Genomic DNA, 15,762 nt, shown 5'->3' on the forward strand with positions numbered 1-15,762 from the left:
TGTTTACCATTAGGCCTATAATCAGGGTCTATTCAATTCCAATTTAACTGCCATAGTTCTATCCTGTGGAATCTTGGGGTTTGTTGTTTGATGAGACACTGAAGCACTTTGGCTGAATATTCTAAGTGCCCCTCTCTAAACTGACAATCCCAGGATTCCATAGGACAGAGCTATGGTAGTCATAATTATACAATTCTGCAGTGTGAATGGACTCTATGAGCTAGATTTCTGAGTCTGGCAAATACAATTTCCCAACTCACAATTAGATGAAAGTTGATGAAGTTCAAAATTTGGTTATAATCAGATTCCACACCCTCCACCAAGAAATAGATATGGACACAGACAACAGTGTGACTAGAAGTGATCCCAGAAGGACATACGAGTGACTGTGTAGGGAAATTATCTTTTTTCAGTATAACTATTAGAATCACCTAGCTCTTAGCAGGCCAGTATGTTGCAGCAGTTTGAGAATTGGTCTATGACTCTGAGATACTAGACTCTGAATAAGGAAACTCACTGGCCGGTCTTTGGCAAGTCACACTCCTTTACCCTCAGGAAGGCAATGACAAACCTCTGCAGAATGTATCCTACCGGAGAAAAACTTATAATAGGAGTCATCTTGAAGGCATATAACAATACATGAATTTAATTAGTAGTAAGTGTTATAGGTTTCTCCATTATCATATTTGCAAGTAAAAAAAGATTTAAAGTCTTTTTTAGAGTTAAAAAATCTTGGGATATATTGGGATGGGGGCAATTTTCTGAAGTCTATGGGCTGTGCATGATTCCCTCTGGACACCGCAAAGTTAGACCTGCCCTTGATGCCTCCTGTGTTACATGACATTCACATTTTTACTTAACTAAAAAAAAAGGGTATGAACCCTCAGAAACTGTAAAGAGGCACTTTATCTTGTTTTAATCCACTGACCTAGTTTTGGCTCAGGAGAGCTGTTTCAAAAATAGGACTGACCATTTTAAGACTTTGGGGAAAAGTCTCTGCAAACCTAAAACAGGTCAGAGGGCTGAAATATGGCAAATTGCTCTCCACATCTCATAGAAAGTACAAAGGGCCTTTTTGAGTAGATGGGAGAGGGTCTGGTTGCCACATGCGGGCAATGGACTGTACATTACTCACCCCTAACTGAATTGGTGCTTAGTTTCTAACTATTTGGACCTGCTCATGAGTTGGGATGAGGGTGTGCTAGCTAGATATATCTCTCTTGATGCTTCCTAGTCCTGCTTTTTTGTATCATTTGATAGATTACTAAGTTTGGAATTTACTTTCTTTCTTCATGATCTAAAATGTTTCCTGTTTTGTCTTGTATGGACTACATAGAAGTGGAAAACACACAGAGGTCTGAATCCCACTGGTTACCTCCATCTGGAGTAGATCCATTGAATCAGTTGTTAAATAGTGAGTCAATACATAGGTCATTTCCATTGATTCTATGGTTTTCTCAATAGGATTCAGGCTGGGGTATCCATAATGGCTGAGTTGTTGAAGCCATCTTTGTGGCTGCTATGTAACAAAGAAGCAGCAAGGCCAATTCCGCTGAAACCAGTTTGTCCCCTTCCTATTGGTATCTGCTGGTGTTTGGTTCAAGACTGCTTGTGGGTACCAAAAATATGTGTTTGTTTAAGACCCATTATATACAGTAGCATAGTAAAATGGTGTCCCTTATACAAAATGGCAAAGTCAAGGTATGCTTTTTGGATTTTTCTTTAGGATGGCAGGTAATATTTTCAAGCATAGTTGGTGGAATCCATCGATGAAGAATTCGTGCATACAGAGGGCCAACTGTAAGCACAGAGAAATACTTTGGAAATATCAGTTTTAAAAAGCCATTTGTGGGAATATACAAGACAACTGATAAAAGTAGTTTATGGTGCCAGCAGGAGCTCATTATATTGTAAATAGAAGCTTCAAAGGAATAATCTAAAATCAGGACTGCCAGAAGGGGGAAAAGACTTAAATATCCTATTGTCTGTAGTGTTGACAGGCACCCTACAACTTCTGTTTTCATTGTTAAGCATACAAGATATATATGAAATGTATTTAATATAGTATCTAACAAAGTATTTTATTATCAGATGGAAACATATCTGCAACTCAGCCAGAAAACTAAACTTGAAACAGCCACTGGTCGGCAGTAGTGCCCCACATGCAGCCGCTGATCACCAACCAACAGCTTGTACTTGTCACACCGAAGCTTGAAGCTGCAGGGAAGCTGTTGCTTTCTCCAATTCATTGTGCTAAGTACATTTCCAAGACTCCTGACAGAGTGTATTTAAAGCAAATCTCACAGTCATTGCTGGAAAAAAGCTGATTGCTGAGCAACAGTAGGCCTGAAAGCATCACAGGAAGAGGCCACAGATAGATGGTAGACCAAATATTGTGTTTCTGGATGGACACCGCTTCAGTTCCTGGCATTTCCAGGAAGAACTAGGAAAGTCCGCTGCTTGAAACTTGATGGGTTGCTGCTACCAGTCAATATATAGGGGGCAGTTCTGACTTGGATTTCAGATTAATGTTATTTTGTGGGCTTGCATATTTTGATTGCATGTATTTGTCCATTTTCTTATATTGTGCGGGTCTTTTCCCCATTTTATCCGGATGATTTGTTTTATAATTGTATTGTACTGTTTACTATTTTCCCTCCCTCCCTGCCACACACACACACACACACATAAATATTTTAGATTGTAAACCTTTGAAAGGCCCCTATGTTTTTGTAAACAACCATGCACATTGGATGATGCTATATAAAGGAAAAGATGAAGAGAAGGAGGAAGATGGGCCAGAGTTGGTATAAGGCAGTCAGAGGTTGGGCCTGTTATTTTTTTGGATTACCATTTTCTGTATCCCCATGATGACTGGAGGATTCCGATAGTAGTGTGAAATTTGTCCAAAGTGCTTAATGCAATGACCTATGCCCGTGGACCCAAATCCCTATGCTAATGCTGAGATAGTCATATTATTTTTCACACTCACATTGCAGCTAGCTTGTTGTAACTCAAAATTGTGCCTTTCATCGTATTGCTCCCTGACAATGAGTCCAATTGGTTCTCAATCTGCCTGTTTGGTGAAAGGAAAAATAGCTAGCTTGGGCCGTACACAGAAGCTATGGCCTTTGCCCTATTACCCCTCCCACATCAGTTAAATCAAGCACTTTAAAAATGTAAATTGTTAGAATACATATACATTTTCTATTTACATTTATGTAATTTAAATATATGAGTAAAAGATATTAAATTTTAAATATAAATATTGTTTCATATTTTTATGCTTTGGCCCATTCTTGATTTAAATGGAAGATGGCTACATGTTCCTTTCAATGGGAACCAGCCACTAGGTGGGGAAAAAGGTACCTTTTCACAAATGGGCACAAGGAATGGGGGCATCACCACACTTCTGATATGGAGATACCAGGTTCTGACCCACTATTCCCTTTCACTGGAATTTCAGGTACAATAAGGAGAATAATGTCCTTGTTTGATGTTTTTAAAGCCTAAAGCAGATCACATCAGGTTACTGCTCATTAATAAGACTGCTTAGAATCGCATCTTGATTTTTACAGTTTACATCAATGTGATCCTAACTATGCTATCTCCTAGTGCTGATGGCTATCACGTCTTTTGTCTTTTCGTTGCCTTTTAATTTTATGTCTGTTTTTAATAGATTTGCTTTGGTTCTGTCTTATGATGTTGTTTATTATGTTTACTGTGTTTAATTTTGTTGTATGGAGTTTTTTTTTTTACAATTGAATGTCTTTTATGTTCATGTTGGAAACCGCCCTGAGTCCTCTCGAGGAGACAGAGTGGTATATACATAAAGTTTTATTATAATATTAATATTTTAAGACTTCAATTCCAGGTACTGTGTAGTTGTTCATAGTTTTGATAATAACTGCATTAAATATTTCTGTGATTCGTTGGGTAGTATAGCTCTCTACGGTTTTATGCTGACATTCAGGAGTCCTGATCTGGGTTCTCAAAAATGATTATCTACACAGAAAAACAAAAGTCATGATGAGTGGACAGCAGATGGCGTTAGGTCTTGTTTTCTTTCTGTTTTCTATAAATTGAAAGACAGGTGTCTTTCTTTATTGACTATCACAGCCATCAAGAATGCCCCTGAAGCCTTTGTTTTTACATTTGTGGTGGACATTTTTGTAAAAAACAACAAAAAACCAAGACCTCCCCGCACACATTCTACTCTGAGAGCAGATTAGAGGAAGACAGGACAAAGGTTGGAAACAATATGTAGGTAATCTTAGTGTTCTATTACTTTAATATGAAGAATAGCAGACTGTCTTAATTACCAGTCCATTCCTTGTATTGGGGGCCAAATTGTTATGGACCAGTTTGGATGAAAGAAGTATTTAAAACACTGTTGATGAAATGCACTTACCATGGAAACAGGAAACTGTGGATAACAATGAACTGTATTGAAATGAATAGCTTCCTCTGGAAGTTACCATAGTATCATGCTGGAGGACCTAGAGAATTCCTAGGTTTCCTCTATAGGAACTTTCTAGGTCCACCAATGCAGCTCTATGTAACTTCTGTTGGAAGCATACCATAGAACAGACATGGCCAAACTTCGGCCCTTTAGGTGTTTTGCACTTCAACTCCCACCATTCCTAACAGCCTTAAGTGGCTGAGGGGAAAAAGAAAGGACCTCAGGCTGTTAGGAATGATGGAAGTTGAAGTCCAAAACATCTGGAGGGCTGAGGTTTTCCCATGCCTGCCATAGAATCATCTGGAGGACTTAGAAAATTACTAAAAAGGACATATTTTGTTAGATACAGACAGATGAGACTGCAAGTACTAGTAGTATTCAATTGATGATACTAGGGATTTTTTAAAAAGAAGTATTTTTTTACACTAGTCCTTATATCAGTGGTTCTCAACCTGTGGGTCCCCAAATGTTTTCACCTTCAACTCCCAGAAATCCTAACAGCTGATAAATTGGCTGGGATTTCTGGGAGTTGAAGGCCAAAATATCTGGGGACCCACAAGTTGAGAACCACTGCCTTATATCATCATGGCCATCATGAACTATCATGAAGATGGAACTTCGTTGTAGCTCATCGAGCCATTATTTTCACGATGCTGAAGGTGTAGATACTCTTGTTAAGGCAAAGGAGGTGCTGAGGTTAGAAGCCCGTACCTGTGAGTGGTGCTCTGCTCACTCAGTGATTGTTGAGTGGCCTTGAGGTAACTCTGCCTCCGTGCTGCAGTTTTTGGAGATGGCTTCGGGCTGGTTTCAGAGTCTTCACTATCATCATCTCCCATGGCTTTGATATAACTCCCACTCCGCATGCGCCGACATGGGATTTCATTGTCTTTGTCCCTAGTCAACGTATTATTCCAGTCTCCCTGAGGCACCTACAGAAGTGAGAGAACATGGGAATAGAAGGTGGTCACCAAAAAAAATGGGCTCAGAATGGAAGAATGTAGAAACTCGAGGAATAACTGAAAAACAACGTTGCCTAGTACAGAACTTGGAAAAGTTATTTTGGGGAACTACAATCTTTTAGGATCTCTAGGTAGCACGGCTATTAGCTGCTTTCATCAACAGCCCATATCAGATGTTTAAAAGCTGCCTGAAACAAAAAAGTATTTTTCTCATCTTTAAACCACATAAAGACCAACATAAAAACAAACCATAAAATTCCCTGATACACACAAAATGAGAAAACACAGAAATAGTCATTCTCCTAACGCAATACATGCAACTGATAAAAAAGAAAGAAAGACAAGGAAGCCACAATAAAAGAGATCATAATAAAATTTAAAAGAAATTGCTATTGAAAGGCTTGTAACCTGTAAGAGCCTCAGTTCTCTGAACAGGGGAGTAGGAATTTGTCTTTTTGTCACTGTAATAAGAGTCTTATAGGTGCAATAGGCTATCTACTTATATGATAGAAAGAACATAGATGTAAATATAATGTGTTTCATTCTCTGTAGCAATCATTATGTTGAATGAATGCAATACATGTAAATGTACTACAATCCTGAATTAAGTTGAAAAGTGTCTGAAATTTATTGTGTGCGAAAATAGATGCCTTACAATCTACTGGAAGTCCTGAAATTCAACCAAAGGCATGCATATACTTGCATGAGATGTGCCAAAGCTTTTAATAGATGAAATACAAGTTATAGAGTCTCAATATTTTGTAAGACGATGTTTCTCATTGAGATCTACTACAACAGTGGTTATCAACCTGTGGGTCCCCAGGTGTTTTGGCCTACAACTCCCAGAAATCCCAGCCAGCTCACCAGCTGTTAGGATTTCTGGGAGCTGAAGGCCAAAACGTTTGGGGATCATCACAATGAGAACCACTGTACTACAAGTACTGTGTATCTTAATTATGAATGATGTTCCTTATACGATAAAATGTCTATTGATTTGATATGTCTAGAATGGCGATGGGATATGGTGTTATGATGTTCCTCTAAAATAGTGGTTATCAACTTGTGGTCCCCAGATGTTTTGGCCTTCAACTCCCAGAAATTCTAACAGCTAGTAAACTGGCTGGGAATTCTGGGATTGTAGGCCAAAACACCTGGGGACCCATAGATTGAGAACCACTGCTCTAAACAAAGTGTAGCACTACATACATTTTTATCTACACACATAATAAAAGTGAAAAATGTGTATGTGTGTATGTGGCAGAGGTGTCCACATACACAAACAGCCTCCCAACTTCACCAACAGCTCTAGTTCCCACTGAGCAGGAGACACCAGTGGCCCTCCCTCCACTGACATGCAGGTTATAGTGAGTGCCATGAACATGTAGCCCAAACCCTGCCAGTGTCCTCCACAAACACCTTTCTGCCCCCCCCCCCCCAGTGAAGGCTTTCATGTGGGGACAATTTCATCCTAGATGTTCTGTTTTTCCTCCAGAATGGGCATCCCAGGGTTCCCTAATTTGCATGACCCCACCCACTGCCTCTACCTTAACCCTTTCCTACCTTTTCCTATGGCACACAGTTAACAGAGGAATTGATCAGCAACTGAACAAGAGGTTTGGGGAGAATTCACCATGATTTACAAGAGTTGTACTTGACCTACATGCAGAGAGCACTTTTAACCCAACTGATTATGGATCTGGACCAAACATGCCATGGATAATGGGACTTGCAGTACCTTCACTGATACTGTGACCCCCACCGACAATGGACTGGGACCAAACTTGGCACAGAGAAGCCCCATGATCAACTGAACATACTGAAAGGGTTTGGGAGAATGGACTTTGATTTTGGGAGTTGCAGTCCACCTACATCCAGCGATACTGTGATCCCTACCTACAATGACCAGGATCAAACTTGGCACAGAGAAGCCCCTTGACCAACTGAACATACTGCAGGGGTTTAGGGGAATGGACCTTGATTTTGGGAGTTGTAGTTCATCTGCACCCAGAAAGCACTGAACCCAGATGACGTCAGATTTGGACCAAACTTGGCACACAGACCCAACATCACCAACTGCGAATACTGGCAGAGTTTGGGGGCGATTGCCCTGGGAATATGATAATTGTAGTTATTTATTTATTTATTTATTTCCAATATTTATATCCCGCCCTTCTCACCCGAAGGGACTCGTTCATCCTTATCCAGACAGCACTGAACCCAGCCAGCAATGGATCTGGACCAAAACTTCAGTGATATTACCTAACATCCCAAAACAAGCAATGCCTTCTTCTAATAAGCCGGGCACCACCGGGTTCCCCAAGCTAGTATTTAATAAATACAAAATGATTATCAAGCCATTTGTATGCTCCATGTCACATAAACTTCCAAAAGTCACAGAATTTAAGATATTCCTCAAGGGAATGCTGATGTTGGCCTGCCACTAGATAATACTATTGTTTGCAGTTTTGGTAAACTCTAAGAATCTCTAGCTAGAAAAAGACTGACAAGCACACAACAAAGCCATCAGGTGGGGTGGGGAAAACACCTGTTTCACTGATAGCAGATGGTCAACAAAAAGGGCTAATTTTGTCTCCTTTGGCAAGGAGACCCAGAATTCAAAAGTGGCCTTGAGGAAAGTCTCTGTTCTTTCACTCCACCTTCTACATTTATTTATGAAGATGACAGAACTGAGATAAGTCCCCTTATCTTAAAATCCAGATAAGAAGAATATGGTCCTTCAAAGAGCATATTCTCACATTACAGAGGTTTCAAAGGACATAATCAACATTATGAAATTAAGCCTGAAAACAGAGTGGTACTAGGTGAATCTATTGAAACAAGGAAGTCATAAGGTCCTGTAGGGATAGTAACTTGCAGGTAACAATGTCTTCAATCACTACGGCTAGATCTGCACCTCCAGAAAGGACCATAGAAATGGGGTTTTGCACCTTCACTCTGCAAAGGTACTCCTGGGTACTGCTAAAACTCGAATATATAGTTTTAGAGTTGAATCTAAGAGTACACATATTAAATCTTTATTTCAGATTGACTGGTTGATTCAAAGTGCCCAGACTGTTGTCAGAACTTACATCCTACTTTCTTCCCATACATTTTTTAACATCTGTATTGCTCAAGGGTAAAAGCAGCCTTATTATATGAGATTTGGGCCATATTCAGAAAATAACCAAAGGCGGCAAGACTACATTATGTCCCTTGATCTTGCCTAGTGTCTGTGCCAGCTGAGAGACACTAAGAATTGTCAGCCAAAGAAGTAACTTTTCCGAGATCTGATCCTGTTCTACCACAATCTGTTTCATGACCTACAGAATTTGAAAGATGTGAATGGGATGGAAGTTTTTTTCATGTTTGAAGAATTTGTTCAGATTCAGAGAATGCACATTCAGAATGAAAAAGACTTTTCTTGCCCAAAGCAAAAGGCAAGACAGATTTGCCCATAACACATGGAAGATATGCATCATAGGATTGTGTATGCTGTCCTATCTCCCAGCTGAGTTTGTAGACAGCAAAAAGGTTCTGGTGACAGATTACCCTAATAACATTCTTGTATCTTGTTCTCCTCAAATCACCGCTGGGGTGATTGGCTCTGACCTTTTCCTAATGAAGGAGACACAAGCCTTCTGAAAGCACTTTCATGCCGGGCTGCCTCAGAGTCACGTCTGACTGGAGATTAGTTTCCTCCCCTCCCTTTTTATCCTTTTGGCTTGCCTCCGCTTCAAGTTGTTAATTTCACATCAAGAAAACTGTCTGCCTGGAGATGAAAAGCAGTTCTCAAAGTGGCAATTGGCACTGCTGCATGACCAACCTCATGGGGGGAAAAGAACACAGCCAGGTATAATCGGGAATTGGTTGAGGCCAGAAGTTCTATGAAGTGAATGGAGAAATGTCTTCTTCATTTCTTTCCTACTGTGAATGATTAGGGCCAATGCTTCACCAATTGCATTTCACTTTCTAAATGTTCATCAGAATATACACAGTATCCTTCTAGAACAGGCATGGGCAAACTTCAGCCCTCTAGGCATTTTAGACTTCAACTCCCACAATCCCAAACAGCTGGAGGGTCAAAGTTTGCCCATGCCAGTCCTAGAAGATATTTTATTTATTTATCTGGTGCCCTTCGGGTGAATGATGTACACCAACTGTGAATCACAAGTGTGGATTGGCAAGTTCCTTTTTGGTGGAAAGCCTTGGTACTAAGTAAGCAAATTCATTAATACGTTAACAGAAATCAAGATACAGTCTCTTGCCTTCAAAAACCATACAATCTTAAATTCAACACTGAGTAAAGGGAGAAGCAGGGCTAACCAGAGACGCAACATGCACTCATTTCAGTTACACGCACAGCACAGCACAGGTTAAAGTAAAGGTAAAGGTTTCTCCTTGACATTAAGTTTAGTTGTGTCTGACTCTGGGGGGTGGTGCTCATCTCCATTTCTAGGCCAAAGAGCCAGCGTTGTCCATATATATCTCCTAGGTCATGTGGCCAGAATGACTGCATGGAGCGCTGTTACTTTCCCTTCAGGGCTGTACCTATTGATCTACTCACACTTGCATGTTTTCGAACTGTTAGCAGAAGTTGGGGCTAACAGCGGGAGCTCGCCCGCCTTGCAGATTTGAACTGCTGCCCTTCTGATCAGCAAGTTTGGCAGCCAGTGGTTTAATCCGCTGCATCACTGCAGCCCCTGAACAGGTTAAGCATTCCTTATTCAAAATGCACAGGTCAAGCATTTTTTATTCAAAAATTGAGATAGTGACACCTTTGCTTCCTGATGGTTCAATGTCCACAAACTTGCGCAGAATGATTAAAAATATTGTGTATAAAATTACCTTCAGGTTACATGTATGAGATATACTGTATAAGTATATACATGAAACTGAAATGAACTTTTATGTTGAGACTTGGGTCTCATCTCTAAGATATCTCATTTTGTACATAATATCTTCAAATACAACTATTCCAAAAGCCAAAGAAAACTGAGATGCATAACACTTCTGATCCTGAGCCCTTTGGATAAGGGATACTCAACTTGTACTTAGGTTGGGGTATTTCTAGAAGGCACATTATTAATATTTCCAAAAGCCTGGAACATTACCTTTTGTGGGAATAAAACTCCTAGGATTCTCCAGTACCTATGGCCACTAATCATGCTGCTTGCAGGATAATGGGAACTGCAACTGAAAAATATTTTTTCTGAAGCTTGGGTGATTCCTATTGAAAGGCCCAAGATTGCAGGCTCAATCACACTCTATGTAATCTGCCTAGGATCTAACATTTTCCCTTGATTTATCTTTTTAGGATTTACTCCTATTTATTCTTACCTACAAATAAGCCTCACTTCACACAGTTTGACCTACTTTCAAACAAACATGCATTGAATTGTGCTACATGAAGCTTGAGCAGGAATTTCCACCTTTATTTCATGGCTAGTCTAAAGATTGTTTTCTACAGGCGAGTTTCTCCTGCTTAGGAAAATGCATTAATCCCAAGTGACAAATACACAGCTATTTTTTCTCTCACAGCAGTCTGGAATAGCAATGGCATGCAAATCTGTATAGGCTAAAATATCATCCATATTGCTGTTCAAGGCATCAGAAGTCTGATCTCTATGATAGATTCATCTTAATTTTAAGAAAAACACCTTGCTAGTATTCCATGAGAAATATCCTAATCTGAATGCACATATTTTTTCTTTTGCACATAACTGTTTGGCATGAGTATTATGTTGGGAAACAAAAGTTTATCACTGAGGGCACATTTGACAAGAGGCTACAACAGAGACTGACTTTTTGAAAAAGCAAGCTGCCTAAGAAGACGTATGGTACAATGGTTAGAATGATCTCCCCCAACCCCAGAATATCACAAATACGATGGAACACCCATCATCCACACATGACATGACCAGGTTGGAAAAGGCAAATTTGAACACTGGGCCAGAGTAAGGGAGTCCCCAGGTTCCATGATCCACAGTCATGATATTCACTAGATCACCATTATGTCTCTTACCTTATATATAACCTACTTCATATGTTTTCTGGATGACTTGTGTGCAAGAATGGGGTGGATATGGAAGAGAACCATAGGAATAGGCAAAATGTGGCCTAAGGGCATTTCTGCCACCTCTCAGAGTTCCCATACCATAATTTCTCTAGCAAGAATTGTCTATACCAAAATGGTAGAGAACAATTGGCCTTTCTTCTCCATTTCTCCCATCCTGTTTTAGGGCTCTCAGAGGCCCCTTCCACACAGCCCCTATGGGCCCTTCCAGACAGGCCCTATATCTCAGGATCCGATCACAGGTTTTCTGTTTATCCCAGATTATCTGTCAGCATGGACTCATATAATCCAGATTAAAGCAGAAAATCTGGAATCAGATCCTGGGATATTGGGCCTGTCTGGAAGGGCTCTATATCTCAGGATCTCATCCCAGATTATCTGCTTATCCTGGGTTATCTGGCAGTGGAGACTCATGTAATCCAGTTTAAAACAGATAATCTGGGATCAGATCCTGGGGTACAGGGCAGTGTAAAAGGGGCCCGAGTTTTCAAAATAAGAAATGTGTTTCTGATAACGTCTGGATTTGAAATGAAGGGAAAAGCCCCATAAGGACGTAAATCAGGTAAAGAGATGTTAAAAATAGCCTTCAGAAGCAGAAAGAGATTGAGATTTGATTTAACATTTTTCTCTTGTGGATTTTTTTTTTTTTTTTTTTGCAGGAGGATGAAATATAGGGGACAAAACTGAGAGAGTTCAGTGCTTCAGGTTCCTGGGAAAGTGATGAAGTCCTGCATCCTTAGAAAATGTCTTACCTGATATATACTGAGTTTCTCAGAGAAAAAGTGGGATATGAATTCATTGACTTGCTTCCTGGAATGGCTGAATCTCTCTGAATCCCTATCTCTTATTTTCTCAAAATGCATCTTCAAAGTCATTCTTTCCCACAAATCCTTTTCCACATTACTTTAAAAAAATGTTCTTGCTACATATGATAGTGCTTGAAAACTAACCAGCTGCTTACTCATAGTTATAGTGCTTGAAGTATAACCCATTACTCGTAGCAATTTATTTATTTATTTCCAGCATTTATACCCTGCCCTTCTCGCCCGGGGGGACTCAGGGCGGCTTACAACAGTTGGCAACATTTAATGCCAAGAACATAATAATAAAACAAAAACAGTACATATAATCAATTAAAACTATAAAAATACATCATTAAAATACATCATAACAATTAAAACATATGTAAATTAGATCCATTTGTCTAAAAACCTCATGCAATCTTGGAAAACAACCAACTTGTTACAGGACTTAAGGCATTGCTTCTTGTTTTTCTATTACCTTTTTTAAAGAGAAAAAGCTTCCCCCTGAAGATACAGGTTCACAGCTTGGGAGTTCTCTTGGACTCATCGCTGAGCCTGGAACCTCAGGTTTCGGCAGTAGCCAGGGGGGCATTTGCACAATTAAAACTTGTGCACCAGCTGCGCCCTTACCTTGTGTTCCGTCCCCCAGGACGATGGTTTGCCTTACCTATTGGTCGTTTGTTTGTTTTCCCTCCTTTACATTTTGTTTGAGCCTCTGGCTGCAAAAGCCTAGGAAAAATGGCTTGGAATCTGCAAGAGCTGGCTGCAGTTTTCTTTGCAGTGATTGGTCAAAGAATGCAACATCTTAGGACCGCCCTTTTTACCAGGGTCTAGTCTCCATTTTGGAGCTTCATTCTGGCTATAGTCTTCCAACGTGCTGGAGCTGTGCAAGGCTAACTGGGACAAATCATCCTCAAAACCAGGCCAATCTAAGCCTATCCAAATTAGATAAGTATTGAATTATATTGATCTGGAATAGGAAATCTAGTTAGAGGAGCAGAGTTATTCCATCGCTTCTAGAACTAATCTTTGCTGTAAAGATAGGGAAGGAAAGAGTTTCTCCTTCTAATATAGGCAGCGTGATTAGGGTATAGTGGTTTTATAATCACTTTTGCCTTCTGGAACCAGGGATAATTCTGTGACTAAAACCTATAGAAATTTGTTTCATTTTCTGCAACTTTAAGATCTGCGCCAGGTTTACAACCTTGTATGAATAAACATCCTTTTTTGAAGTTATCCAGACTCAGTCGTTCAATATCTATAGGACAGCTTATAGGGATTTGCAGTTCGCCCGGATAAAGGACAGCACGTTTCAGTTTTATAGCTTTTTATTGTCCGGCGGACAGCACAGTTTTGAGGTAGATCAGCGGTTTTTCCGCTTGAGCTAGCTTGCACAGCCTATAGTTTTTTATAGTTTAGGAAGTTTAGTATAGGCCGCGGCTTTTCCGCCTGAGCTCAGTCTGCATACCTAAAGACTCTACCAGCGTCTGAGGCAGTGGAGCCCGCTCTCAGACCTGAAGGAGTCAAATAGTGGGGCTCTATTTCCTTGCTATTTGGCTCGCGTGTGCGCACGTGGCCCAGTGGCTTTCTGGGTTTGCACAGGCTGTGCAGTTCCCAGCAACGTCCAGGGCTCCCTCGGCGGTAGACCTCGAGCCGCGGAGCACCAGCGACAGTTCTTTGGCTGGCTCTGAGGCGTGAAGCCCACCAGAACCAGGCTAGAACCTGGACAGGCCTGGCAACGCTGCTGCGAGTTCGGCCGGAGCACTCGGCCGGCTTCGACCTGCCTCATGGTCCGGCGGTGGTGACCTGCCTCATCGTCCTGCGGTGGTGACCTGCCTCATGGTCCGGCGGTGGTGACCTGCCTCATCGTCCTGCGGTGGTGACCTGCCTCATCGTCCTGCGGTGGTGACCTGCCTCATCGTCCTGCGGTGGTGACCTGCCTCATCGTCCTGCGGGGGTGACCTGCCTCATCGTCCTGCGGCGGTGACCTGCCTCATCGTCCTGCGGTGGTGACCTGCCTCATCGTCCTGCGGTGGTGACCTGCCTCATCGTCCTGCGGTGGTGACCTGCCTCATCGTCCTGCGGTGGTGACCTCCCTTCACAGCGGGGAGGAGGCGTCTCTTCTCTCCTCCTTTCCAAAGCCAGCCTCGGTGCTCCTTCGGCGGCAGGCCTCGAGCCGCAGAGCACGAGGTGCTTGAAAATTTGGCGAAGTCGCCATTTTGGCAGTTTACGTCACTCGGGCAAGGGAGGTATCAAGTGGCAAGTTGCTGTCAGTTGGCATTTTGCAGCTTGCCCACTAAAATCTGGCGCCAAAGGTCACAATCTTTGTAAAGTATAGTTACTTAGTGATATATATTGCTATGGTTAAGTGTTGTGCATTGTATTATATATTGCATTTGCTTTTATTGTAAATTTACTTGCTGGTATGTTGTATTTGCTTTTGTTGTAAATTTACTTGCTATTAAGAATACATAATGTCTATGCAATTTCAAGATGATACAGATGGTATACCTCCTTCTGAGGCTGAAAGTAGGAATGAAAGGCCCCAAAGGATAAAGCACCCTTCAGCCAAAATGCTAGCCCATCTAATAGACGAAAAGGAGCTCCTCCATGTGAGGTTAGGTTCGGCATGGGAGCGAATTGTAACATTAATGGACAGAATTGAGAGCTTGGGTATTACAAGGGTGCCATCCATATTACAGACAGACCTTGAAGAGACCTTCGGTATTTGGAGGGGTTTGGTGTCTAAGATAGTCCAGGTCCTCGAGCGCATTAACGCCAAGGATTCAGAGTTAGAAATAGTGAGTGTCTTAGCTGACACTAATGAGAAAGAAAATAAGGTGAGGGCAATTCTAGATGCCTTGGAATTTAGTTCTCCATCTGTTAATCTAAGGTCTGAGCCAAAAGGAAATCAGTCTTCCTTAAGCAGCCATGAGACCAATCTTTTAAAATCACCTGCTGTGGCACTTAGTCTTAAGTCCAACCGCTCTAGCCAGGTATCTAAACTAAGGGAGTGTGCATCATCTAAACATAGCCACTCTAGCAAGTCTTCTGCTGCTGGGAGTGCCATCTCTTCCCTAGCTGCCTTGCACATTAAGGAGGCTGCACGTCTAGAGCTAAAGAGCAAGGTAGCGGGGGCGGAGGCTGATGCTAAGGCAGCTGATCTCACCCTTCCCTTTAAAGAAGAAGAGCAACGACTGCAAATAGAACAGGCCCGTAGACAAAGCGAAATGCAAATAGAACAGGCCCGTAGACAAAGCGAAATGCAAATGGAACAGGCCCAAAGACAAAGCGAAATGCAAATAGAACAGGCTCGTATAGAGATGCTTAGAATAAAGATGGATGCCGCAGCCAAAAGGGTAAGGGCTGAGACTTTGGCCAAGGCCCTAATTGAGCCACTCACAGAAGAAAATGTAAGCCAGTTACCAATACAGGACCCTTCTTCCAAGGTGCTTGTGCATCTTA

At 41.4% G+C, this 15,762-nt stretch overlaps 1 protein-coding gene across 2 annotated transcripts in view; it reads right to left on the minus strand.

Moving 5' to 3' along the window:
• Positions 1-15,762, minus strand: part of dlgap4 (DLG associated protein 4) — a 459,488-nt gene that overhangs the window by 100,298 nt on the left and 343,428 nt on the right. For both annotated transcript variants that reach the window (XM_062978819.1, XM_062978818.1), the window contains one exon: positions 5,174-5,391. In XM_062978819.1, the coding sequence (XP_062834889.1) occupies positions 5,174-5,391 (218 nt within the window). The remainder of the gene's footprint in view (positions 1-5,173; positions 5,392-15,762) is intronic.

This window comes from Anolis carolinensis, chromosome 4 (assembly GCF_035594765.1).
Source record: "Anolis carolinensis isolate JA03-04 chromosome 4, rAnoCar3.1.pri, whole genome shotgun sequence".
Classification (NCBI taxonomy): Eukaryota; Metazoa; Chordata; class Lepidosauria; order Squamata; family Dactyloidae; genus Anolis; species Anolis carolinensis.